This window comes from Eucalyptus grandis, chromosome 7 (assembly GCF_016545825.1).
Source record: "Eucalyptus grandis isolate ANBG69807.140 chromosome 7, ASM1654582v1, whole genome shotgun sequence".
NCBI classification, from domain to species: domain Eukaryota; kingdom Viridiplantae; phylum Streptophyta; class Magnoliopsida; order Myrtales; family Myrtaceae; genus Eucalyptus; species Eucalyptus grandis.
This window is the reverse complement of record NC_052618.1, coordinates 58,233,943-58,258,901: the sequence shown is the minus strand read 5'-3', so window position 1 is coordinate 58,258,901 and position 24,959 is coordinate 58,233,943. Positions and strand designations below refer to the sequence as shown.

The window sequence follows — 24,959 nt, the reverse complement described above, 5'->3', positions numbered from 1 at the left end:
TTGTGCGCGGGAAAAAAAGAAACAGCGGGCAAGCGCATGGACCATGCCCATCCATGGATTGCCATCCCCACATACCACATACATCCCCCCCGGCCAATGCGCGCGCGACGCGTCATCGGGGCCAGGTTGATTTGCCGCCAAAATCCCTCGCCGTTACGGGATCCGCTTCGGAGGGGGAATCTGCCGTTACGGCGGCTTGACGGGCGTCGGGCCCTCGTGCGGATGTAGGGGCCCGGGACAGCGGCGTTTTTCCGGGCCCTGGGAGTGCGGCCCGTTTCTAGCTAGGGTTGCGCCGCTTCTGAACTCGATTGGGGGCAGCAAGAGTGATGTGATACTGTACACATGCCGCCTTAATTATCGATAGTCATGTATGTTCAATTGACTACTTAAATATACAAATTACTATGGTATAAATATTTTGTGTGAATGGCATATCAAGGCCCGAGGTCAATTCTTGAGATTTATGAACCGTCCGACGGTCTTCTTTATATGACTGGACAGAATGATTAAGTTATTTGGCTACTAAAATATCTAAGATCCCATTTTGACATCCGACTTATTATCACTCGACTCTTGTCCAGAATCGAGTACAATTTCCTGCTGACAAATAATATAAAAAGAAAGGTAATCCAAGAGTTTTGTCACGGGAAAATGTTGGAATAGGAATCTATTCTAATTAGGGTTTGCAATAAGGAAAATTCATGTCGAGGGACCTTGCAATTGACAAGTTGCATGTGCATGTAATATCGTATACGATATTTTACCGCACATTCATCTATAACGGTCTTGTAACATTGTAATGGCTTTGTTGTATATTTTACCATCATCAATAATGTTGTATATTTTATCGTCATCAATGTATGACCATTTTTATCCCCTATTCGTATCTAATGGTTTTGTAATGATCTTGATAGCTATCAATGTGCATGTAATATTGTCGTATACGATATTTTACCACCTGTTCATCTATAACTTGCAATTGACAAGTTGCATGTGCATGTAATATTGTATACGATATTTTACTGCCCGTTCATCTATAACAGTCTTGTAACATTGTAACGACTTTGTTGTATATTTTACCATCATCGATAATGTTGTATATTTTAATCTATGACCATTTTATCCCCCTACTAATGGTTTTGTTGACTAAGTTTTGTAATGATCATGTGCATGTAATATTGTATACAATATTTTAGTTGCCAAGTTGCATGTGCATGTAATATTCATCTATATTTTACCACCTGTTCATCTATAACAGTCTTGTAACATTGTAACGACTTTGTTGTATATTTTACCATCATCGATAATGTTGTATATTTTATTGTCATCAATGTATAACCATTTTTATCTCCTATTTGTCTCTAATGGTTTTGTAATGATCTTGATTGCTATCAACTTGCAACGAATTTATAACGTTTTTCAATTATATGCAAGAATTGATGATGAAAAACGACTTCCCTCTTTCTCTTACCTACAAATTGTTACTTCGAACATAATCCAACATGATCAAAACAAGAACATTCCTTTTCTTTTCTAGTCATATATCTTTCCTTGCTTTATTGGGTCATACACTACGTTCTTGCTTTATTGGGTCATACACCTATGTCATTCCCGTACCCTCTATTATTCCGTGCAAAATAAGGGGAAAAAAACGGTTATATCTAGAGAAGATAGCCACTAAAAAATATCACACCGAATTTCGTACTTCGAAAGGTCAAACCATCTCTAAACACGATGCTTGCAAGTCCCAAACAATTGATAACAAATTTTCAAGATTTCTTATTTTTCATATCATCTAATATTTTTCCAACAGAGCATGCTGACGTGATATTAGCAAACCATTCACCTAATCAAAGTCTTCTCACTTTCAAGAAATTAGCAGAGCAAACCGATCACTTGGGTCCTTAAGGGGCAACCCATCGTAGCAGCATATTTAAAGTCCTATATCAACAACAACAGGCCTCTCGACGCGTGACTAAACACACAAAGCGGCATGATGCCTGAAGAAAACTACAAGATTCAAGAGCACAGGCCAGAGAGTCTGGTAGCAGTACCCTAAATTATCTTCAAGATATAGATGCCAATGGGTCGACATGACTGACGAGTCTCGCTCATTGTCTTAAGTAATTGATCTGAAACTTTCTCCCGAAGTTCCTAACTTTTCTGCAACAGGAAAGAGTACTGAAAGTTAGCTGTGGGGTGTAGCATGGAAGGAGAAGGCATTCAAATTATCGGGTATGTTAGAAGAAGCAATCATTCTTACCTGCATGGGGAGATAGAGTTTAAATTCCGGTGGAAGTTCCTCTTCTGAGTATAGGCGGTCTGAGAAATAGATTCTCCGTATACGGCAGTTTGCATGTACCTGCACTCTCAGTGTCTCGACATAGTTGGTTCCATATGCTCTTCTGGTGAGGTCGGCGAGATTCAACTGGATCTGATTCCATCCTTCATCCAACTTCAGTGGCATGGTGCAAATATATGGCTTTACTCGAGTCACAGCCTGCAATTCAGGAACGAAAGGTTACACGCATCGCCAAGCCTATGGTGCACATGACTGATATGAAACTCAATGGAAGAGAGCAGGTTATCAGATGCAATGCCAATTCTTCCAGTGCATATGACTCCTAATACTCAATGGAGGAAAGAGGGTTTTTTTTAATTGAGCAGCAACAAATTATCAGGTATGGTTTTAATTAAAGATTACATTCTGCAACCATCAATGACTGCAATTATAAAATAAGTACATTAACATCAATAGAAAGATACCATTATAGTAAAGATACGGTGCACCTAGAATATATTAAGGGGAAAAAAATCTGCATCTATCTATATAAATGACTAGTGTCTGGTTGCTTAACAATTTTCCATTCATGGGGGGAGGCCACAACAGCTCAGTCAGCCACTTCTTGTCCAGCTGATTCAGTATATAAATGCATATCAAATCAACCTTCCAAACTCGACCGACAATATATCACAAAATCCCTCAATTTCGGAGATCAAAAGGCATCAAGCCAGCACTGGTTCTAGAGGTCGTATGAAACGTGATCCTTGAATAGGCGGCACAAAAGTATTGAGAACTGAGAGATCCCTCACCATTCGATTAACAACACAAACATGAGATTCTGAGGATTCGTGATTATGTTTTTGCAAGACTCTTTTCCTGAGTATTGTCATTAGAACATTACGAAATCAATTCAAACAGCAGAACCCTCAATTTCTAAATGCCAGATATGGAATCTCTCTCCGAAATAAAGGACCGCTGTACCACATCACATGACGTGCCCAACAATTCCACTTATAGGATATGTGATTATGTTTTTGCAAGACTCTTTTCCTCGAGTATTGTGATTAGAACATTGCCAAGCCAATTCAAAAAGCAGAACCATCAATTTCTACTAAATGCCAGATATGGAATCTCTCTGCACACCAAAGGACCACTATGGCCATATCCCAAAATCAATCAACTACTTGTCCAAACTAAAATATCAGCCTAGCAATATGGGCAAACTTACACACTTGAAAATTAGAAGCACGGAAGCGCCGCCTCACGTTCTTGTCATCCAGCACTTGAATCTCAAAGGTAAAGAACTTCTTCAGATTCTTCACAATCACAACCAAGAACGGCAGTTTAATACCAAGCGTTGCAGCCGGATCCGGAGGGCATGTGATGTATGCGGATTGAACATTCGAGCCGACAATCTCGAGGACATTCGACTGAATGTCTTCATCTTGCAGCCGTTTTACGTGGCCATTGACAACTGCGAAATTGGCATAAATAGTATCATCCGTGATCTACCCAAGTAAAGGACACGCCAAGGCACAAACTGAACATGGCAAGCAGCATCAAAACACCATCCGCCTTTCAAACAGAAACCACTTACCTTCTTTATCCCAAATCTGCAAGGGCTTGCTCCTGCAGAAACCAAAAGATTGGGAACAGCTTCATCACAGGAGCAAAAAAAAATTGAACAGAAAAGACCAAGAAAGCAAGATGCGAGAGCCGAGAGAAAGTACCCGAGGCTGTATAGAATGGACAAAAACCCGGATTGGAAAGTGTTCTTGAACATTTCGCCAAGTGTAAATTGCCAATCTGCAGGTTGCAAGAACGAGCAAACACACAAAACAAGCACGACATAATCAGAAGAACACAACTCCGAAATTAAAGATGGCGGCGTCGCCTTCTGATCTCAACGGAGCATTAACCGAAGAATCAACGGCCTTCTCACCAGAAAACTGGTTCGTCAAAGGAAAATTGCTAGCTCTGCCGCGGGATTCGCCAGCACAGATCGCTGTCGAATCGGAATATCCGGTCGAACGGCAAGGTGATTCGGGCAAAAATCGCTTCGGCACGAGCACCGACGAAGGAACCGAAACGCAGTCGAGCTTCAAGTCCGTATCGCACGTCCCCGTTCCTTCTTCCTCTGTCCGGAAACCTGGCGAACACGCAGGCGGAAGTGACCCGGGAGCTCGTGGGCTCTATTGGGCCGGGTTCGATGGAAGTTCAGCCCAAAAATGACTGGACAAAATGCTCGTGTGGACCTGTCCAATGGAGGAATTCGCAGGCCCAACAATCGAGCACGGCCCAAAACTCCTTCTCCTTCTTCCTTCCTTCCTTCCTTCCTCTGCAACTGGTTTTCCATCTTGTTCCAACCTCCTTCGTGAATTCCTTGTGAATTCTCCGCGCTCAGCAGCAAGGCGGCGACCTTCATTCATGCAATGACCACATCGCTTTCTACTTCTCCGATCAGACTCGGCCGCCAATCCGAGCTCGCGTGCGTCTGTCGGAGGCTCTTCTCGGCGGCGCCGGCGCCGGCGCCAATCGCTCCTCAAACCGACATAGAGCATCAATTGAGATCGCTCTGCGAGAAGCCCAATGCGCGATTCGCGGAGGCCGCCTCGCTCCTCCACCTCGCCATCGATTCAGGTTCGTCCCCTTCCAGCGCGACCTGCAGCTACCTCGTGGATGCGCTGGTGAAGTCCAAGAACTACGATTTGGTGTTGGCGGTGTACGCGAAGATGGCGAGTTCTGGTATTCCTCCGTATTTTAAGACGCTGAGAGGTGTGGTGGAGTCTTTTGTAGATGCGGGCGGGGTGGGGCATGCGTGCGGGGTGGTGGGGTTGATTCTGAAGCGTGGGTATGACCTGAATGTGTTTGTTATGAATGTTATATTGAAAGGACTGTGTAGGAAAGGCGAGGTCCAGGGTGCAGTTGATTTGTTTCGCAGTATGGAAAGGAATGGTGTGAAGCCGGATGCTTATAGTTATAATACGCTGGTGAATGGACTGTGCAAGGCCAAGAAAGTTGAAGAAGCTCGGTCTTTGTTAGTTGAGATGAAGAGGTTGAGCTGTTGCCCGAATTCGGTCACATACACCACTCTGATGGATGGTCTTTGTAAGGAAGGTAGACCGGAAGAGGCATTGGAGATAATGGTGGATATGAGGGAGAACGGTCTGGATGTGGATGTTTTCGTATACGGAGCTCTTATGAATGGATTCATTCGAGTGGGGAAGTTTGACAGAGGAAGAGAACTTTTCGACGAGATGTTGGAAAAAGGGATTTCTCCAAATGTGGTCACTTTCGGTTGCTTAGTGCATGGTCTTTCTAAGATGGGTAAGTGGGAGGAAGCCATACACGTATTAGATGCTATGGCAGAACGTGGGAGTTTTCCTGATGTTTTTGTTTACACGAGTTTGATTGATGGTCTTTTCAAAGAGGGGAAAGTGAAAAAGGCCTTGGAGATGTTTGATTTAATGGTAAAAAAAGGTCAACAACCAAGTTCCGTTACATATAATGTAGTAATTTATGGAATGTGCAAGGAAGGTCTGATGAGAGAAGCTTTTGAAGTTTTTGAAACTATGAGAATGAAAGGTGAAAAGCCTGATGTGCATACCTATAATTCGCTGCTGATGGGACTTTGCAATAAGGGCAGGGTTGATGAGGCATTGCATCTTTTTAATCTTATGGTGAAAGACAAGGATTATGCCGAGCCGGATGTCATGACATTTAACATGATAATGCATGGGCTTTGCAAAGAAGGACGTGTAGCTGAGGCTGAGAACATATATAAGAAGATGGTTGCAAGGGGGAGTTGTGGTAATATAGTTACTCTTAACACTTTGCTTGGTGGGTATCTAAGTAAAGGAAATATAAAGCATGCTATGGAAGTTTGGAAAAGAATCATTGAGTTGGGACTTGTGCCAAATTCAAGCACTTATAGCATCATGATAAATGCATTTTGCAAAACAGGCATGGTGAGCATGGCAAAGGGACTATTCAACAAAATGAGAGCTTGCAAGCCTGGTCCTACCTTGTCTGATTGTAATACATTGCTGGGCCTTCTTTGCAAAGAGGATCAGTTGGATCAAGCAAGGGCATTATTTAAAGAAATAAGAGATAATCGTGAACCAGATCTTATCACATTCAATACTATGATCGATGGAACCTTCAAAGCAAGAGACTTTCAAGCTGCCAAAGATTTACTCAAAGAAATGCTCAACCGGGGCTTGGCTCCTGATATCTTCACCTTTTCTACACTGATAAACAGGTTGTCGAAAGCTGGACTGTTGGATGAAGCAAAAGAAATCTATGATAGGATGATCTCTGTAGGCTATGCACCTGACTGTATTGTGTTGGATTCCTTGTTGAAAGGCTTTAGTTCAAAGGGTGATGCCAAAGGAGTCATGAGTTTGTTGCATCAGATGTCTGATTTGGATGTTATTCTAGACAAAAAAATTATAGCTACCATTGTTTCTTGCCTGTGTCAGAATTCAAGTAACCTTGACGTCAATGATCTACCAAATTTTTCCGAATCAAAATCAGGTGTAGGCATGAGATGCACAGAACTTTTGTCCACACTCGGCAAGTCTCACCCTGATCTTCAAATAAGCATTGTGTAACTCTTTGGATCATTCATTCCGTACGTTGCTCTCATATGCTCTCCTACGTAAGTAGTTTTTTTGGAGATTCTTCTCAGCTTATTTATGCATTATAGTTATTCTAATATCAAGGGGAGTGCCTCTTTGATCTCACACCTCTTTTGTTAGGACAAAGAATTTCTTACTCTAAATTTCAAGACAGTCATCAAATTAACTTTTTATCAGAGATCGATGATTTGAATTTAGTTCCCCATAGTCATATGTTTGTCAGTTATCAAATTTCATTACATCTCACATTAATGCAAAGTGGTTTTTTTTTTTTCTTTTCTGAGAGTAGTTTCATTTTTTCAATAGTTGAGAAAGAAAAGGCAATGGCATGTATCCCACATGTCCATCATTGTGGGCTCACAAGCTAGTATGTGTTATGTCTCCATCAACACAGTCACATGCCTGGAGCAGTCACACATGTAGGTCTGTCTATGTGCATATGTATGAATATATGACAATTGCTTTTAGCATGTGTGATTTATGAGGTGATGACAGTAGTTTCTATAATTTTTTAAAGGGCATTTGTTTTCAAATCTTCAGGGGATCAATGAAATGGTCTACTTCAACCTAGTGCCATGAGAAGTCTCTTTTTAATGAAGAAGAGAAGATTTGACTTCTCCTCTTAATCTTTCTTCTGTAATGAGATTTTTCTTTATTGTCACATGCCTGATGGCATAGGGATGAGATGGTCATTCTGATCTCTAAACTTTTTTTTTTCAGTCAGAAGATCTCTAAACTTAACTGTTGCTAATAACTCAATTTTTACTTTGCTCTGCATGCCTCTCAAGGAATGTGACTTTACATACATTTCTATGAGCTAATAGCATGTTTTATATTTGGCCAGGAGAATCTTTGTTGCTAATGAAAAAGAGGCCTAAAGCACATATGGGTTGATAAATCTTGATATGATGGGGGATGCAGGTGAGGTTCTGGTTGGGATCTTCAGACTAAGGTCATGTGGGTATTTAGAACATTCTCCACTCTACCATGATCAAATGAATTGGTGATATGGCAAAATAATGATAATAAGAATAATGATTATAATAATAATAGTAATAATAATAAAGAAGATGAATTGGTGCTTGCCTTTTTATTCTTTCACTTTTGCTAAAAGTCAATGGGAGCTAATGCCATCGGTGAGTGTGAAGAACGGTATCTACTTTTGTTGGCCCAGGCTGTTGTGTCGAAATATTGTGCCTTCGTTTGAACGAGAAGAAGATTCCCACTGGCATTAATGAAATACTTATTTCAAGAGAGTTTAGTGAGATTGTGGCAGATTTATATTGCATTGTGAAGTATCTAAATGAAATGTGTTGTATGCTTCTGGCGTTCTTCTAACTATTGGTGGGCAATGTCTTCTGCAGAGCTGTTTTGAGAATAGCTTTCATCTTGCTGGATCTGCTGCTAAATTCTTCTGGAAAGATTCTAGTGGGCCATGGTATCCTTATAAATTGAAGAGGTCCCAGTCTTTGGTTGTATTATCAGTGGGGGCTGCATGGAACAGTTGAAAGGCTTCTCCATATTAGTTGGATGAGTGTCAGATTGTATAGCCATGAATCCCGCACCCGCTTCAAGATTGGTCCTTTAGATTGTTCCTGATAAATGTTATAAAACTTAGTACACCCCGCAGAAAGTCCCAACTGGGATGAGATGGACATCATCCTCATCCATTCGCATGCCTATGTGCCAACGTGCTAATTCACCGACTTGAGCTAAACGGGCCAGCATGCAAGCTCTGGGGTTCTGGAAACCTGCTCATATCAGTTCTTTTAGCAGAACTGGAACAAGAGCATTGTGACAGGTATGTTGTGATCTTAGAATGTTAAATAATAGGAAGTTGTGCTTTGTTATCTGTCATGTGGGATTTCCCCTGTTTGATGTTTGGATATTCCCATATCCCATAAGTCTTCGGCACGAACAAAAGTCCAAGTATGGGTGATGTGCTTTTATATTTTCTGTTTACTTTCAAATTGACCTGGTTGAGACAGAGGCTTCATTGATGCAGCTGGTAAAGCTGAAATCACCAGACATTAATCGGTGCGCAAGTAGGTCCCAGAATGAAAGGATTTAGGAGGAACCGACTGCTTCATCTCTAGGGTTTCATGTGCTTTCTCCTGCTGGATCAATCTCTCTCTCTCTCTCTCTGAGGTCATATGCTAAGGATTTGCTCATTTTCATTGCGGTAGGAGGATAATCTGGCAAGTTGTCAACAGACGAATGTTAGTCAGAGGCTTATTGTATGGAACGAAACTCCCAGATATCTCTGTGCTTCTTGTCGAGAATGTAGGGCCCACTGGAGAGTAGAGCTAGGTTGACCACGTGAACCTGAAGAGGAAGAGCAAATTTGAGAAGGCAAAAGAAGCACCTTCTCATGTATAAATTTGTCTCTCTTGAACGGTCATCACTCATAACTTCTGTCTGCTTCTTTCCGTGATGTTAAATGCCCAGAATTATGCTTCAGATTCATTGCACCGGATGTTCACCTACCTATGCTACTCTCTCTCTCTCTCTCTCTCTCTCTCTCTCTCTCTCTCTCTTCATCACAGATGCTGCACGGTTTATCGGGGGCAGGCTGCACGGCTTATCGGGGGCAGACAGAAAACGGTGTTAAACCCTGTTATCTTTGTCTATTAGAGATTTAAGGAATCAAAATGATAACAATAAATACTCTCTAGGCGATATTTTTTTTTGTTTTTCTGGTCAAACTTTAGGCGATATCTGAGTGCCCAAAAGTGTCAGCAACTATAGCCTTGGCGACAAGTCAACGGTGAACAACATACTGACATCCCCTCCATGAAGCCAAGAAACGCATCTTCCCAAGTTCAAACGTGCATCCCACGCTCCTCACTCTTCATATATACTCCCTCCAACCAACTCATGCCAACCTCCAAGAGCCTCAATGGCAATCGGAACCCCCCGCCCCTCTTCCCTAACCCCTAATACAAGTAATCTCTTTATCGAATCACCGCTACCACAGTCCCCTGGCCCATCATCTATGCCATCGCCGTCGCCGACTCGCTCGCCACGAATAGTCTCTGCCACACCTCGAATAGTCTCACCCTCATCCGGAAACGTATCACCCCTTAGATCACCTCCTATATCCCTCGAGCAGCCATCGAACAAGAAAAGCCGCTCAAAATCTTCCAAGATCTTCCGCCGTTTCCGTTCGGTATTCAAGTCGTTTCCAATCATCAACCCGACGTGTAAAATCCCAGTTTCTCTTCACGGAAGCCGGGCACCCGAGGGGCACATCCATGGAGGGACGCGCATGACCGGTACACTTTTTGGGCACCGTAAGACACGGATTAACTTTGCAATCCAACAAAACCCAAGGAGCATTCCAAACCTCGTACTCGAGCTTGCAGTACCGACGGGGAAGCTTCTTCAAGATATGGGAACCGGGCTCACGAGGATAGCACTAGAGTGCGAAAAACAACCATCTGACAAGACGAAGCTAATCGACGAGCCAATATGGACTATGTATTGCAACGGCCGGAAGGTAGGTTATGCTGTGAAGAGGGAGCCGACCGAAGATGATCTAAGCATCATGCAGACATTGCATGCGGTTTCGATGGGAGCTGGGGTGATTCCGACCGAGGTTGTAGATCCGCCGGATGGTGAGCTGACTTACATGAGAGCACAATTTGAGCGGGTGGTTGGTTCTAAGGATTCCGAAACGTTTTACATGATGAACCCAGACGGCAATAACGGACCAGAACTTAGCATCTTCTTTGTCAGGATATAAGTACTTGCGAGTATTTTGGACCTCGAAGTAGATGGAAAGTGTCTTTCTTTCTCTTTTTTTTGGTCAGTTTGGTGTAAGTTGTGATATAGATACATGGCCAACGTTAGTTGTATAGAGCAAAGGGAGGCAGAAGAACTGTGAAGCATCGTGTCGTTTTTTACTGTTCAATCATCTTCAGTCCAATACGTCGCTTGTGTCGTTGGCTTCCCTTGGACAAAATTTCAGACTTACAAAGCTGAGATGGGCCAAGTGGAAAAATGAACTTCTTCCCAATTAGTTGTCTTATCCTCGAAACCTATGTTGGATATTTTAGTTTTTGATGTAAACCAACTTGCTTCGAATTAATGAAATCTTCGGCGTTCTCGACCCCATATAGATGAGATTTGAGCCACTCTTCATATTCTGAAGCCTGAATAGCAATTGCAATGAAATGAAAAATAGACATGATTTTTTTTTTCCGCATAAAATAAACATTACTTGACCAGTAGGTGGCTCAGTAATTGTCTCCCATTTATTATCAATTCTCTTTCATAATTATCGCATTGGAAATAACTCATTTACATGAGAGGCGTGTCACCTATTGCTAGCGATGCAAAGCCAAACAAAGAGTTAGTTTGGCTCATCATCCAGAATTACAAGCGGCTGAGTATTCGAGTTCTTCTAATTCAGACTCGGTCAGAGTAGTGATCCCGTGAACCCACGTTAGCCGTTTCGTTTCAGAAGGTGCTTGATCAAGCGGAAGAGCATCGCTGTGAAAAAGGACCTGCAATCATTCCTCTTTGTCAAACATGCACAGAAGCCCAACCCCGCTAATGCTTAGAAATGTGAATGGCTGAACCTCTCGTCAATAAAAAGTGATCTGCGCCATCTGGTAGACTACGTGTACGATCTGCAATATCTGCGCTGCACCGAAGAGCAATTAGCAGCAAAACACCAACTTATGCCGATGTCAGTCACAACCATGTTTTTAGATTGCACATCTGACTAAGTCGCTAGTAATGAAGTACCCTGTGCTCTACTGGATTCGCATATAGCTGAATTCAAAAATTCAAAGGAATTGGCACAGGGAAAAGTAAGAGCCAGTTCACATTTCAGGGTGGTTTGAAGAGTAATACTACCAAGAAAGTTGAAAGCCACCGGGCTGGAGGGAAATACCATGTAAGCACGAGGGGAACTTTCTAAAGTCTGGATCAGTGTTGTGCTGGTATGCAATCCATCTGCAAATGAGTCAATAACATATAAAGATGCCTTCAAATGGAATTGGAAAATAAACAGGAGATAGATAATGGCACCCTCAACAGAAAATGATCTTTAGCTCCAGAATATTGTATCAAATTTTCTTTTCCAAGAGAAAGCACACTGGCAACTCTGACTTGAGCGTTTCATTTGTAACTGTCCCAGATTACAATCATAGATGCCACTAGCTTCTCTTAGAAGCTAATTATATGAAAAATCGTGACATTTATTAACTTCACACAAAACTCCCTCTTATATTTAGATTACACTTCAAATAACTGAAAGAAGCATGAGAGTAATAACTATAAGTAATAAAAGATTAGGACGTAAACGTACTATATTACCTCATTGTCTGCCAAAGATGACAAACATCATTTTCCTTGGCCCACTCAATTAAATAAGTAGTTACCTCCAAAACCTAGGTTTGGTTTTGTTCTAAGACAGAAAGCAGCTTCCCTGCATATAAACTCTCTATTATCCAGCTCATGGTCTGCATTAAGAGCAGGTGTCAATGTGAGAACCCGAAATGGGAAAAAATTAAAAAATAAATGAAAATATCCAGTACACAAGTCTTGCCATAGTGTAATTACTGGATGTCCAGTATAAAGTATTGTTTCAAATAAGAACTCAGCATTGTAGTATGCAGCCATACACCCGTATGAGGAGGCTATCTTTACTTTTAGATACGGGAAGCGAGAATGATTCACCTCTAAGCACCCTAAGGATATGCACAAGAAATCAGAATCAAATAACTGATTGCAAAGAGAATGCTAACCATTATTGGTATCTTTCTCTCCAAAGCGCACTGCCTCAAGTGACGAGATGGCCTACTCTCGTATTCTGTCACGATACTTCCCATGGATACCTTCCCATTATGAAGACTATGGACCAACCGTTGAAGGGTCCTGTATGCCGCCCCACCTCCGTGCTGTGCAACACGAAAGGGCACAGTCAAACTCACAATTCATCATTCAAAAGACAAGGAATCAGAGTATTTGACCAAGCATTGAGGAAGACCATGCAGCAACACTACACAAAGTCAGTTGCTATTTAGGAAAAGCGCACCTATCACTTGCAAATGTGCCATTGCTGGCATCCTAATTATCTCATACCACAAAAAGAGAGAAGGAGGAAACCTCTTAGAAGGAAGGTGCCATCTTTATATGAGTACGCTTCGAAAGCCCTTGTTAGCTTCCCAGTTATAAATACATAAGTTACCCTCGGGAAGGCTAAAGGGATGCAGCATCTTAACTCTACGGGACTTGGTAAAGTAGGTTCGAATTCATATATAACAGGCTGGCTGAAATTTTATGATACTTTAGAATTGTAGTCTCACATAGTATCTAATGCATCTTGACTAACAGTACCAGTAAAGTGACAGGATACATGACAGGACCACTCATGGTGTGAAAGATATTTTATCAGTCTATCTTCAGAAGCTAAGGACACTTCGGCACGTGAGTACCCAGAGGCTGGTGACCTGTCCAACCCCAGAAAATTCCATCTCTCTTAGTGAGTTTCTTTGCCACTTTAAAGCTAGGAACAAGCCAAAATACATGTCTTTTCTCGTCTCTTATTTAAAGAGAGGGATATAAAATGTTGTTATATATCAACCCATAATATCTGAGCTTTTAACATTACTTGCAACCCAGAGGAGCACATTACCTTGATTACTTCAGAAAACTTGTTACAGAAACTTTTCTTTCCGTGTAACATTATCCCTACTTGCCCAAAGATAGATCTGCTGTTAGAGGGTGGCAATGACTTTCCAATGTGGATAAACATCGCATCAGCTTGATTTGAGATGATCATATATCTGTAGAAAAAAAGTTGAGGAGATGTCTCCAATTCAATCAGTCAGACTAAGATAATTAATGAGCTAATTGGAAAAAAAAAAAGCCACACTAAAGAAGGTAGGGAGAAGGCAACCGTGGACAAGGAATTCTTTTTGGTCAAACTATCCTGCGGCTCTCTTAATCCAGATTAATTCTATTTAGTAATGGACACAAGACATTCTGTATATTAGTTTAGGGGTTGAAGAAATACAAAAAGGTTGTCACTCATGCAAGTCATAACATAGATGAACAAAGTTTTCAGAATTTTTCATGGACAAGAATCGAGCAGATTTGGCAACGTATAAGACTTAAAATTTTCAGTCAAAGATGATGATCTACAAAGACAGACAAACGTTGATGTAATCTCCAAAACTGAAAGGAGCAGCTGATCTTAATCATTTATAACGAACGAGAGAGATTTAGATAAAGCATTACAGTTTCCTCATCTACAGTAGACAGGGCCTAATAAGAAACGGCACTTGTTTTAAGAAAGATTGAGCACTTAAATATTCTGAAGATCTCCTTCAGGACAAAGGGTAATGACTCAAAAGATCCACGCAGCCAACTAGGTTCGGTGGGAAAATGCTTGGTCATTGCTGTTGTGCTAGCAAGCACATAAAAATGTGTACCGTTACTCTAATTCTCACACAAACACAGAGAATAGAGAAAGAAAGGTGAATTAGTCCCATTTACTGTGCTAAATGAGCAACTTACTTATCAGGTAACATGAGAGAACCCGCACTGATTGATTCCGTAATCCAAGTAACTTTAAGAACAAAGGCACGGATTGCGCATCCATATAAGAACTTGGCGGTCTTCAACTGAGAAAAACAAGAATTTGTTGAAGTGTTAAAATGCCATGTCAGATGTACTTTCACCAAACCAGAGCTCTGCTTAAATTCTCAGCATCAAAAGGCATCATCTAGTTTCAGACTGTATAGCAAGCACATCAACTTGTATAGGGATAGGGATGAATTGAATAGAGAATTGGGCTAGGGAAGGTACTTGATCTAAAATTAGTGCGTGTTAAACTTATATCAACAAAATTGCAGACAGAAATATAATTTGTCACAAAATAATTCGCAACAATGAATCAAGATCCTGGTCTTGTAAATTAAGCGCTCTTCAAGAAAATAATGAGAATGTATGCTTCCTGTGTGCTTCAGCTTATCTTTAAGTGAGATGTAGCTTTGCATTTTAAGAGCAACATCGACATAGATTCAAAATCAACACCTCAAATCAAATTAACCAACAAAATGCAAAATACACACACAAATGACACTTGGCAAGAAATTTTTTTGCAAACTTAGAAATAATTTTTCCATGTAAGCACCCAAATAATCATATTAAATGGCTAATTAACAGCCTTTGTGCCACATCAGCAATTTCCCTCATCAAATTTGAAGAGTTATATTTTGTACTTGATCAAAAAATGAGCAAAAGTTCAGACAATTGCAACGTGATTACCCATCTAATATATAAAGAATTAGATTTAGCCACGTTAATTCTTAGAGAAAAGACCTTTCTCGGAGATATGACAAAAGTTCGCTGCTTGGAAAGAACTTTTGAACTTCCCTTCCGCCTTAAATTCACAGGTGGAATATCCAGCAGAACCTCGCCTCCATGTTTCTGAATCAACTTTTCAATTTCCTTTTCTTTGCTGGTTGAAAACCCAGTGAGCAAGAATCCCATATTGTGAAAAATTAGTGGCTGCTGAGCCATGAAACTAGTGCGATGTTTTGCGCCTTGACTTTGACATTCTAACTGACTGTTGCAGTATCTCAATCTTTTCCACGATCCTGTGGTTGAGCCTGTTGGTGCCAACGAACATATACTCATTAGATGGCCCAAAGATTAATTAAAGCGGTGGATAAAAAGAACTTAAAATGCTGATCAAAGAAGGTCTTACAATTTTGGTGCAAGGATCTGTATGTAATCTTATCCACCTCAAGCTGGAAATCAATTTCTGATGAGAAACTTACACGTTTTCTGCCAGGTATGCGAGTTTTTTTACACTGGCGAATGTTAGCTGCATTTAGTGGTAATGTGACCCATTTGACATTGCTTTTTCGAAAACAATCCCCTGCAAGTTGCTGGGAATCCATATTATGTCGCCAATTTCTATCATCTGATATCAAAGGCAACTTCCTTTTCCCTGGCAAATGAACCTGCAATGCTGCTGCATCCTTTGCTGGTTGAGCAGAAATACTCCTATGGATTTCCACTTTTTCAGCTGGATGTTTAGTGACTGGATCCTGTTCCTCACCACAACCCACAGCAGGGGTATCATGCCTGAATTTTGGTGATTTCAGTCTTACAGAATTTCGCCAGCCATATTTTTGAGTGAAATTAGTATCAGGATATGAGAATTTGATTTACCTGTTGCATTTCGAGAACAACAATAAATTAGAGCGTCCATGTCCATTCTGCAACTTGCTGTCATTGCTTGAAAAGATTACACTGTAAGTCTTTAAAGAGGACAGCTGTCTTCTTGCTGACTTCTGAAAACCTTCGTTAGGTTCAGAGCTGACAACTGCATTATGATTTTCAGCCTTATATTTTGGGTTGGAGGTTTTATTAGGGCTTGCCAACCCAAGTTCTGAATCCGGGTCATTGAATTTCTCACCATCAATATCAATGCAATTCTGACTATGTTCATGATGTAATCCATCGTTTTCTGCGGAAATACTGCAAGGAACAAAAGAACAAAGAGGATCTGCTGAAGATAAACTTGAAGACTTCACAATTTCTTGAGAGAAAGATATGCCCTCATTATCTTTGTCACATGAACCTTCACAAGCCATCTTTAACTGTGAAGCTTCCTGGGTACTGATTCCAATCTGCACAACGGAATTTTCATCGGGCGCAATATCTGCCGATTCTGAGAGAAAGCTTGACTCATGAACAAAAAATTTTGCAATGCTTCTAGTTCTCATGCTTTTTTCTTTCAACTCCACAGGAGGTTCTAAGTCCTTATAAAGTTTTTTTGGACGAGACAACAAAAAAAGAAGAAAAGGCACCACGTCAGTAAACAGACTGGAAAATTTTACAGAACCAAGAACTAGTATGATAAGAACAACAAAGAAAAAAATAATATCACATGGGGAAGGAAACAAAGGTTAATATCTGTTGAAAACTTCCAAAGTAGACGAGTGAATATGGACATCATCAATAGAGAGTTAAAGAAGAACTGGAAGCTAAGAGTGAATGAAAGGCTTATGAAGCACTGGTGAGAAAGGCAAAATATGTTTCTTCAAATCAGTAAGGTTACAAAGGAGCGCAAACACCACAATTCCTGTCATGGCAATGAAAATTGACACAACCATCGGTCATTTTGGAGGTGATGAAGCAGTGACAAAGTACAGACTGCATGGATCTCCTATTGAAAGCTCAGTGAACAGGAAAGATTTATACTACCTTGCGGACCAACCACCTAACCAACGGCTCTGGAATCTTTCTTCAGTTAGATATACTTGTCTATATTCTCCTGCAGGTACAGTACAGCAACATAAGTGAGTTAATTTGAGATGAGGCTAGAGGGTCATGGAAAGAGAAGATACAAGCTCACTAGTATTACCAGTACATTGAGAGATGTTGTTAACAAATGATTCCTCTTGTCGTTCACATAAGGCATTCTCTACCATGCCAGAACCAACCTTCCACATAGCATAGCATTTTGTTCATCAAGCGACGCCAATTAGAAGGTTGAACCATCTCTTTATTTTTTTTAAAGGAGATAATTGAAGGTTTCAGAAGCTTTCATGAATAAAACAGAGGGAGAAAAACGACACCCTTACCTTTTCCACAGTTAAAACAAATGATTCTTTCAGAGCTGACTGATGCAGCATAGTGTCAACATGACTTGCCACATTGAAGGTGGGTGAACCCTGATCTTTATCACCAAAAGTGCTTTTTCTGCACTCATATTGGGAGTACTCTAATAAAGAGTCACTTTCTGGTTGTTTATCAAGAACCGAAACCTCCTGCGCATTCATCTTATTAAAATCAATTCTTGTCTCCTCTCTTTGGGAACCATTCTCACAGTGAATTTGAGATGACGGAGTTTCTTTGACTTGAGAAATGTCAAAATCACTCATGCCTCGCTCATTATAGTCAATGAAAGACAGCCCTACATCTTTAAAAGCATCTAACATAGCAATATCATCCAAGTCTATATCCTCTTCAGTCCTCTTGATCACAGAATTGGACACCTCTTCCGATCCCTTTAAGCGTGCTTCCTTCACCCGAAGTGCAACCTCCACAACAGCTGCTGCAGGTAGAGATTTTAAAGCTGAATCATTCTCTACCAATTCATGTATAGCCATAGCTTCAGATGCAGCAATCGAGAGTTCAACTGCCGCATCTAGATCTGCATCCTTGAGATGTCTTCTCAAGTTCTCTCCATGCACACTTCCTCTAACCTTCTCAACAGGTTGAGATGCATTTTCAACTCGTTGAATCTGGGTACTTTTTGAAGACTGAATCCCTGCCAGAGATGCATTAGATTCTTGGCTTTTCGTACACTGTGACTGTGAGCCGCTGTTGTACGAGAATCGTAGGTGAAAATGAAGAACCTGCAAGGTAAAGAACATTCTTTATCCTTTAGAATGAACTATGCCCCCAATTTGTGCTCTAAACTTTCTGAATTACTAATGGAATCAAAATGATTGCGATTATTAGAAAATTAGATAATTTGGTAGCTCCAAAAACCATGAGATCAAGCATTTGATCCAACAGGAACCAAACTTTCTTAGAATGGGAAGTTCTTTTAGAAACCAGCATAATTGGCGAAATTGATTAATGCAAATTGGAGACCTCTGCATGAGTAGCGCAGCAGAAACCTTTGCTCTCTATGTCTATCTGTCAACAACCCGTACATACAATCAAGAACCCTCCATCTGTGTGACTGTCTAAACCCATACTCCTCTTAAACTGAAAAGTAGACTAATCGTATACAGAATAAGTTCTTGTTTGTAAGCCCGAACAATCTGTGAACCAGAAACTCATGGACAACAAGTGCCGCGGTGTGGCATGATTACAGACTTGCACACAAACTCAGTGAAATTCCATGCCTGAGCAACATAATCGGTCGATGACACAGCGAAATTCTTCCCTCTCGTGCGTAGACACAGATAGCTAGGTCAGACTACCGATTAGAAAGGAAAAAAAAAAAGTTCGGAGGCTTCTTCGTAGACAAAGCTCTACTTTTAAATAGTTAAAGAACGAGCGAACTTACTTTTCCAGGAGACTGAGCATGACTCCCCGGTGAACCATCTTTTCCCCCCGACAAGAACGGCGAACCATCTTCCCCGGACAAGAACAAACGGCAACCGGCGTATCCACCTTCATCCTCTGACGATAATCCCGACCACCTCTCTTCACCGACATTCTCTCGAAAGAGCGCCGCGTTCTGTTTCAAAAAGAGCGATTCGACTTATATTCTGAGCGATCGATCCAGGGAATTAGCGGAAACGGAAAAAAACTAGGGGGCGCTCTAATCATCAAACAGACCTCGAACGGCTGCTCCGCAGGAAATTCCGATTGATTTTGCTGCAGCCAATCCGGCAACCAAGCAAGATCCTGCGAATCGGAATCAAACGAACGATCCCACCGATCCAATCCAATCAAATCAAGGAATCAGCACGAAGAAAAGACGGATTCAGAGGAGAGAAAAGCTACCTCGGAGAACTGAGGATGGCGAAACCCTAGACTCGCCATCGAGCTTCGGCAAGCTGCTCTGCAGCGACGAGCCGAAGCAGAAGCAGAAGCAGAAGCAGTGAAGAGAACGAGAGAGAACGAGAGAGATTTGGCGCCAAACAGGCTTGTTCCTCCACCGTTTTGCACATGATAAAAAGTATTTATTTTATTTTCATTTTTTTTTTTTTTTGGTGACCTAAAATCCCGTACAACAACCGGCAGCCGGCGATGTAAACCCGGCGGCGCCTCATGGACCCACCTCCCACGGCATCGCAAATAAGACGCGCAATGGGGGTGACAAGTTTCAAATCACTACCCTTCCGGTTAAGGAATTAAGATGTGAACCAACTCGTCCACTCAGGCTCAAGGGTCAGGGTGGGTAAAAAGTATTTATTTTCCCTTTTTTCTTATTAATTTTCCCTGGGTCTAATTTTAAAAAAATTTACGGCTTGATTATGATAAGCGAAGATTAACGTGCTGTTTCAATTCGACCTCCAAAACATTTGATCCAGCGTAGTACGGACGGGATCAAATGTTTGGATTTGGTATGGACAAATACAACATTTGATTTCGCAGTGACGAGTTAACAAGGTAATTAAAAAATTATATAACTTTGTAACCGATCTTTTAATAAGGCCTATATGGAATGATTTTCTATCTGTTTGGACTTTTGTTGTGAGTTTTATATTTTAATTTCTATATGATCAAAATAATTGCCAGGCACGCACTTTAATTTTATTTTAAGACGGATAATCCAAAACGTTTACAGTATATAATACTGACGTTTGAAATCATATATATATATATTTTGGAAATTCAAATTGAACTTATAAAATATTGATAGGGAAAGCACGACGACGTGAAAGAGTACTTCTTACTATTGTTTAATGCCAAACAAACAGGCTTAATTAAAAGTAAAAATACCTTTTTCATTTTTTTCACCTGTCCATCAAAATTTAGAATACTATATAATTTTTTTAAAATAATAAATTTATATGTGAATTCACGTGGTAGTATTTATATGTCCTGGAAATTTCAGGTATTTGAAATTTAAAAAAAAAAAGTTCAAAATGTCTGGTCATAAAATGTGAAAAATGCAAAAGGGAAATGTATCCTACCGTTAAGAAACAAATTTTCTACTTTCAATTATTCATTTCTATCCTAAATGTTTGAGAGCATCCGATACATCTATAATATCACATTGATCTCACCTGAGCCGACATGGTTTGAGAATGAAGATCGACAGTACTTACATGCACCAGGTGAATGTAAGAACAGGGCGGATTGGTTTCCACTATGCATCAAATGAGTAGAATATTTGCAGTAACAAAACATTCCTTGCTCTTTCCTTTTAGACTAAACCGAACATCACAAACCATATCACAGAGACTATATTCTAAATTTACAGTACAGAAGAAGAGCCCTCAACAAAACAGAGCTTGAATTCCCCACAAGAAACTCCAATTTTCATATTCACGACGATGCCTCGGGCTGATCACTAGAAGCAGCTTGAATCTGTGAAACTTCTGGGGCAGACACTTCTGGCTGTGCCACCACTGCAGATTCAATTTGGCTCGGCACCGACGCCTGGATAATTTCTGGCGGTCTGAATTTGTCGATGTAGTAACTCAGAGATGGCCCGGAGTATGCGGCCCTCTGCACCTGGGGTTCGTTCTTGTTGACCTGGAGGAGTACTGATGAAGCAGCGGCAATGGAAATAAGAGCGAGACCGGCAGCAATCGCTGCCGTGTTTTCAGCTCCATCAGCAGATGAACCCGCAGTTCCCGAGCTTATAGCACTTTCCGCTATGTAAATTGTAGGCTAATGCATTATGAAGACACGCATTGAGAAAAGTTAATTATTCACCTAAACAGGCCATGTAAAATGGAGAAGAAGGTAAGAAACAAAGAAACAGAAAGAATAGGCACTATGAATCGAAGTTGAAGAAGGTGCCAATAAGAGAATAGACGGGGCTCTAGCTTATGATGCTAATAATCCTTTTGCATAATTCAAAACTTGGAGAATAACCTACATCTACACTAATGGTCCAAGAAACTAGACATAAAGAATAATCCCAAGGAAACACTGCTGGTTGTGTCCATCTGGTTCTCATCACTTTAAATTTGCTCTGCAAAAGAAATGGAACAAGCTTTTTCTTCGTAAGGTTTAATTTTAAAACCGGTTGAAACAGGAGAAGTAGAGTATCAGTGACCTGATGGATGTTACCCAAAGTATCATGTTTCAGAGACTTCCGACTTAGCTTCATAGTGTTGTGGGAGTACCCCAAAGGAAAAGAGCCTCTGGAAAAGCCTCTTGAATTCTTACTATTCATGGCACTTACATGGCAGGAAGTTGGTAAGAGAGAGAAAGCTGAATTTGTGAATTCGGACTCCTTTCAAGAATTCTAATGCTATCACTTTAAATTCTAAAATGGTAATGCCCCATCAGAAATTAAGAACTGATACAATCAAGAAAAAATGAGAAGCATGGAACAGATCATAGATTGAAATCCCATTGACCGATTTAACTAGGTTTTGGGCTTAGCATAATCTAATTCCTGCATCATGCCAGAGGAACATAACTGCTGAAAGAGGAGAGACAAAGTGCAGAATTAGTAAACCAATAGATCATTCACAAACCTCAACAGAGTATATGTTGGTTTGACCAGCAGTGTCCTTCTCAACATATCCACTCCAATCTTTTGTCTTTGGGGGAAAAGTGCCCACCACTTTGGTCTTCTCTCCTGCTAACCATTCCATGCTCACTTTTCCTACCTGTTCATTTCCAACCAGTAGACTTATTCCCATTCTCCATCTATATAAAACCATAAACAGTCGAAACTTCCTCTTATATGAATTACAGCGAGACCCATATGCCGCAGACATCAAAGTATCTTAAAGCGAACTCATATTCTTCAGCTTGACACAATCATAAAAAGCCAAAAGCATTTATGTACATCGATAATCATTTCATTAACAAGAAATTTCCTTATTCAGCTTTACATGACCATGAAAAGCAAAAAAAGCACCTTATATCCAAAAGAATCAAGTATAAAAGAAAAGAAACCATGCCATGAACATCAAAGCTCATCTCTTTGGCTTAAAATTAGGCAGTTCAGCTTTAATAACCATAAACAAACAAGCTTCTCATGTCCACAAATCAAGCTATGGAACTAATACCAAAGAAAGCTGTGTTTTCTGAGCATGAAATGTCCACAGGAGGTGCCCCATCTCAAAAGGAACTGGACTACACCAAGAAGTCCACTCCCCATCTTCATCGAAATTCACATACTCAAAGTTGAGAAATAGTTCTTCAGCTACATCAAACCCAGAACACCGACCAATACTAGCATACAATGTAACCAATTCAAGCCCAAATGCAAGACCCGTGTGGCATAAACAAAGAAATTTCACGTTCAGACACGAAATCATCGCGTACACAAATATACACGAGCATAAACACCCAAAACCCATGCCGTAAAACACCAAAAGCCGTTCCTTTTTCCTTTCGCTCCCTCCAAATCAAGCACAAGAATAACAGAGAGCCAGAGAAACCAAGGGGACACTTGCCTCCTTGTCGGGAGCACACTCTTCCACATTGCAGTCGGCATCATCGGCGGAGGCCCGGACGGCGAAGGGCTTGGGCTCCTGCCTCTTCATGGGTCGGTACCTCCCGGAGAAGAACCTCGGCGACGGGTTGAACGTGCAGCCGTTCGCGGATATCAGCGTGTTCATCAGAGCCTGCGATGCGCACGCCATGACTTCGCGGTTCCCCACCCACGAATCCCGCACGGAACCGCTCGTAGGATTTCCTGTGGGGGCTGTGCTCGGTTCGAGAGTCGCAAGATTCGATTTTTTCGGTTGTTGTTTCTTCGTTTTCTTGAAGCTCGACTGATGATTTTTCGCCAGAGGCGTAGCAGCATTTGCTGTGGTCTGCGGTTCGCTCGACGTTCGAGTGGATATTGCGCGGGTTACGTGTCGATATCTGCGTTGCCGGAATCCACAGATTTTTATTCTTTTGGTAGTAAATAAAATAGGAAATGATAAAAAAAAAATCGAGAAATTAGATTAAACCATAATAAATGTTGATAAATAATTTAAATGGAAGGTGGTGATCCAAAATCAATGGGTGATTTAATTGGGAAAAAATTGATAAGTCATTCACGTAACAATCACGAAAATTATGAAACTAATTTCTAAACTTATTACAATTTTATCAATTTAATTCTAAAACTTTTAATTGTACCGGTTTAATTTTAATTCACGTTTTGTCAATTGAGGTTATCTAATAAATTTTGACTAGAAACCATTGATATGAATATTAATCGTTTCACGTAGCATTATCGGTGTTGACATTTATAATTTTTAATAATATTTTGATTTTTTTGAATTTTTATATTTTTACTTTCTTTTTTCTTTTTCCTTTTTAACTAGAAAATTGACCTATGATACGATTTAGGAAAAACGAATAGAATTTGTGATAAGTAATGCTATCCCACATGTATGGCCCTTTCTCGGCCTCAATATAAGGACTACTAGTTAACCATCAAATTTCTTTTTATTTTTTAATTCGTATTATAGGGTGGCAGAATTCCGATGCACGTGTTCCACATTATAGCAATTGTAAAGCATGCCATTAAGATTGACCAGAACATCCCAAGTTTTAAAGAATCATATTGGATAAAAAGGAAAAAAAGAAAGAGTTGTTAGAGATTTATAACCAACCACAATATATTATTTCTAAGGAGAATGGTTCGTTCTTTTTCTCTTTTCACGCACAAGTCTTTTTATATAGGCAGACACTGAAGACATACATGTGATCATTGGTGATAGTTCGAAATCACCAATAATTCTACGGACTCTTACTGACACCTTTTGGCCGACGATGGCCAATAATTTAGTCCTTATACTGACAAGCTAGAATTTTGCTCCTGATAGACTCTCATCCTTTATTTTTTTCGCTTTCCTTATAGTGCGCTACAGTGTTATGAATAGTTCCAAATAGTACATGAATAGTACTTTTGCTACAGAACTTTGAATAAATTATCTTCTCCTTCACGTGGCATATTAGACTTTCTTTTGGGTTGCTTTTGGCTTCTTCCTCTTCTTCATTTTCTTCCTCACATGATGATGCCTTAGATTTCTTCACAAATCGTGCTTGCAAATTGGCTCGTCATCGTCCGAACTATCTGAGCCATGTCCAACCTTCTGCCTCCTGTATTTCCTGATAAGTCTTTTGACTTTTAAAGCTTCAAAATATTCGGTACCTATATCATCCAAGGGCTGATAAGAACTAGAGGGATGTTGGAAGGATTAAGAGTGCTTCTCTCCAGATATTGTTACCTAATTGTTTTGAGGAGCTTTTCTATCTCTTCAATTACTAAAGCAACACATTTAATTCAAACAACCTTTGTCTTTTGAATGACTGATGAGAGCTTGTCGAAACATTAGTGGAACATATTGGAATGTAGGGTTGGGGTCAATTCCAAAGTTAGAGTTATGGACTTTCTTTGTTAAGATCTA

At 40.5% G+C, this 24,959-nt stretch overlaps 6 protein-coding genes across 27 annotated transcripts; 2 read left to right on the top strand and 4 right to left on the bottom strand.

The window, feature by feature from the left end:
* Positions 1-1,755: 1,755 nt before the first annotated feature.
* LOC104454521 (cilia- and flagella-associated protein 20) lies at positions 1,756-4,423 on the bottom strand. The gene is made up of 6 exons (XM_010069401.3): positions 4,227-4,423; positions 4,015-4,090; positions 3,882-3,913; positions 3,517-3,758; positions 2,264-2,500; positions 1,756-2,163 (listed from the first exon to the last, which is right to left on the bottom strand). The coding sequence occupies exons 2-6, from the start codon at positions 4,065-4,067 to the stop codon at positions 2,155-2,157; spliced, it is 573 nt and encodes a 190-aa protein (XP_010067703.2). The 5' UTR covers positions 4,068-4,090; positions 4,227-4,423; the 3' UTR covers positions 1,756-2,154.
* A 216-nt stretch (positions 4,424-4,639) lies between these two features.
* On the top strand, positions 4,640-9,395 carry LOC104454520 (pentatricopeptide repeat-containing protein At4g28010). Of its 6 annotated transcripts, none has more exons than XM_010069399.3 (5): positions 4,640-6,944; positions 7,231-7,343; positions 7,769-7,845; positions 8,289-8,725; positions 8,930-9,395. In XM_010069399.3, the coding sequence occupies exon 1, from the start codon at positions 4,717-4,719 to the stop codon at positions 6,895-6,897; it is 2,181 nt and encodes a 726-aa protein (XP_010067701.2). In that variant the 5' UTR covers positions 4,640-4,716; the 3' UTR covers positions 6,898-6,944; positions 7,231-7,343; positions 7,769-7,845; positions 8,289-8,725; positions 8,930-9,395. The 6 variants fall into 6 exon arrangements, with proteins under 6 accessions (XP_010067701.2, XP_010067700.2, XP_010067697.2 ...); XM_010069398.3 differs by having other exon boundaries at positions 7,231-7,347; XM_010069395.3 differs by lacking the exon at positions 7,231-7,343.
* A 152-nt stretch (positions 9,396-9,547) lies between these two features.
* LOC104454519 (protein MIZU-KUSSEI 1) lies at positions 9,548-11,028 on the top strand. Its single transcript, XM_010069393.3, has one exon. The coding sequence runs from the start codon at positions 9,824-9,826 to the stop codon at positions 10,667-10,669; it is 846 nt and encodes a 281-aa protein (XP_010067695.3). The 5' UTR covers positions 9,548-9,823; the 3' UTR covers positions 10,670-11,028.
* A 130-nt stretch (positions 11,029-11,158) lies between these two features.
* On the bottom strand, positions 11,159-16,709 carry LOC120285976. 16 transcript variants are annotated; one of them, XM_039318354.1, is made up of 10 exons: positions 16,120-16,709; positions 15,650-16,032; positions 15,262-15,551; positions 14,455-14,561; positions 13,571-13,721; positions 12,681-12,833; positions 12,250-12,395; positions 11,825-11,886; positions 11,508-11,567; positions 11,159-11,432 (listed from the first exon to the last, which is right to left on the bottom strand). In XM_039318354.1, the coding sequence occupies exons 1-7, from the start codon at positions 16,674-16,676 to the stop codon at positions 12,324-12,326; spliced, it is 1,713 nt and encodes a 570-aa protein (XP_039174288.1). In that variant the 5' UTR covers positions 16,677-16,709; the 3' UTR covers positions 11,159-11,432; positions 11,508-11,567; positions 11,825-11,886; positions 12,250-12,323. The 16 variants fall into 16 exon arrangements, with proteins under 16 accessions (XP_039174288.1, XP_039174296.1, XP_039174295.1 ...); XM_039318362.1 differs by having other exon boundaries at positions 11,508-11,572; positions 12,315-12,395; XM_039318361.1 differs by having other exon boundaries at positions 12,315-12,395.
* On the bottom strand, positions 16,577-19,559 carry LOC104454517. Of its 2 annotated transcripts, none has more exons than XM_039318364.1 (7): positions 19,420-19,559; positions 19,252-19,320; positions 18,977-19,150; positions 17,538-18,314; positions 17,309-17,396; positions 17,158-17,227; positions 16,577-16,712 (listed from the first exon to the last, which is right to left on the bottom strand). In XM_039318364.1, exons 1-7 carry the CDS (start codon positions 19,456-19,458, stop codon positions 16,706-16,708), a joined length of 1,224 nt encoding a protein of 407 aa, XP_039174298.1. In that variant the 5' UTR covers positions 19,459-19,559; the 3' UTR covers positions 16,577-16,705. The 2 variants fall into 2 exon arrangements, with proteins under 2 accessions (XP_039174298.1, XP_039174300.1); XM_039318366.1 differs by having other exon boundaries at positions 17,318-17,396.
* Positions 19,560-20,704: 1,145 nt separating this feature from the next.
* On the bottom strand, positions 20,705-23,389 carry LOC104454516 (protein MAINTENANCE OF PSII UNDER HIGH LIGHT 1). Its single transcript, XM_010069383.3, has 3 exons — positions 23,007-23,389; positions 22,077-22,211; positions 20,705-21,258 (listed from the first exon to the last, which is right to left on the bottom strand). Exons 1-3 carry the CDS (start codon positions 23,193-23,195, stop codon positions 20,911-20,913), a joined length of 672 nt encoding a protein of 223 aa, XP_010067685.1. The 5' UTR covers positions 23,196-23,389; the 3' UTR covers positions 20,705-20,910.
* Positions 23,390-24,959: the final 1,570 nt, after the last annotated feature.

Coding starts and splice junctions, on each gene's coding strand:
- LOC104454521 (XM_010069401.3), bottom strand. CDS start 4,067: ATGTTCAAGAACACTTTCCAATCCGGGTTTTTGTCCATTCTATACAGC. Junction 3,914..4,014: donor TCCATTCTATACAGCCTCGG/GTACTTTCTCTC, acceptor TGGTTTCTGCAG/GAGCAAGCCCTTGCAGATTT. Junction 2,501..3,516: donor TCCGTGCTTCTAATTTTCAA/GTGTGTAAGTTT, acceptor CCTGAATTGCAG/GCTGTGACTCGAGTAAAGCC.
- LOC104454520 (XM_010069395.3), top strand. CDS start 4,717: ATGACCACATCGCTTTCTACTTCTCCGATCAGACTCGGCCGCCAATCC.
- LOC104454519 (XM_010069393.3), top strand. CDS start 9,824: ATGGCAATCGGAACCCCCCGCCCCTCTTCCCTAACCCCTAATACAAGT.
- LOC120285976 (XM_039318349.1), bottom strand. CDS start 16,676: ATGAGAACTAGAAGCATTGCAAAATTTTTTGTTCATGAGTCAAGCTTT. Junction 15,552..15,649: donor CAGATCCTTGCACCAAAATT/GTAAGACCTTCT, acceptor TGGCACCAACAG/GCTCAACCACAGGATCGTGG. Junction 14,562..15,261: donor TTGTCATATCTCCGAGAAAG/GTCTTTTCTCTA, acceptor TGTTTTTCTCAG/TTGAAGACCGCCAAGTTCTT.
- LOC104454517 (XM_039318364.1), bottom strand. CDS start 19,458: ATGGCGAGTCTAGGGTTTCGCCATCCTCAGTTCTCCGAG. Junction 18,315..18,976: donor ATGCTCAGTCTCCTGGAAAA/GTAAGTTCGCTC, acceptor TTTACCTTGCAG/GTTCTTCATTTTCACCTACG. Junction 17,397..17,537: donor TTGTTTTAACTGTGGAAAAG/GTAAGGGTGTCG, acceptor GCTATGTGGAAG/GTTGGTTCTGGCATGGTAGA.
- LOC104454516 (XM_010069383.3), bottom strand. CDS start 23,195: ATGGCGTGCGCATCGCAGGCTCTGATGAACACGCTGATATCCGCGAAC. Junction 22,212..23,006: donor AGTGTGCTCCCGACAAGGAG/GCAAGTGTCCCC, acceptor GGAAATGAACAG/GTAGGAAAAGTGAGCATGGA. Junction 21,259..22,076: donor CCAACATATACTCTGTTGAG/GTTTGTGAATGA, acceptor ATAATGCATTAG/CCTACAATTTACATAGCGGA.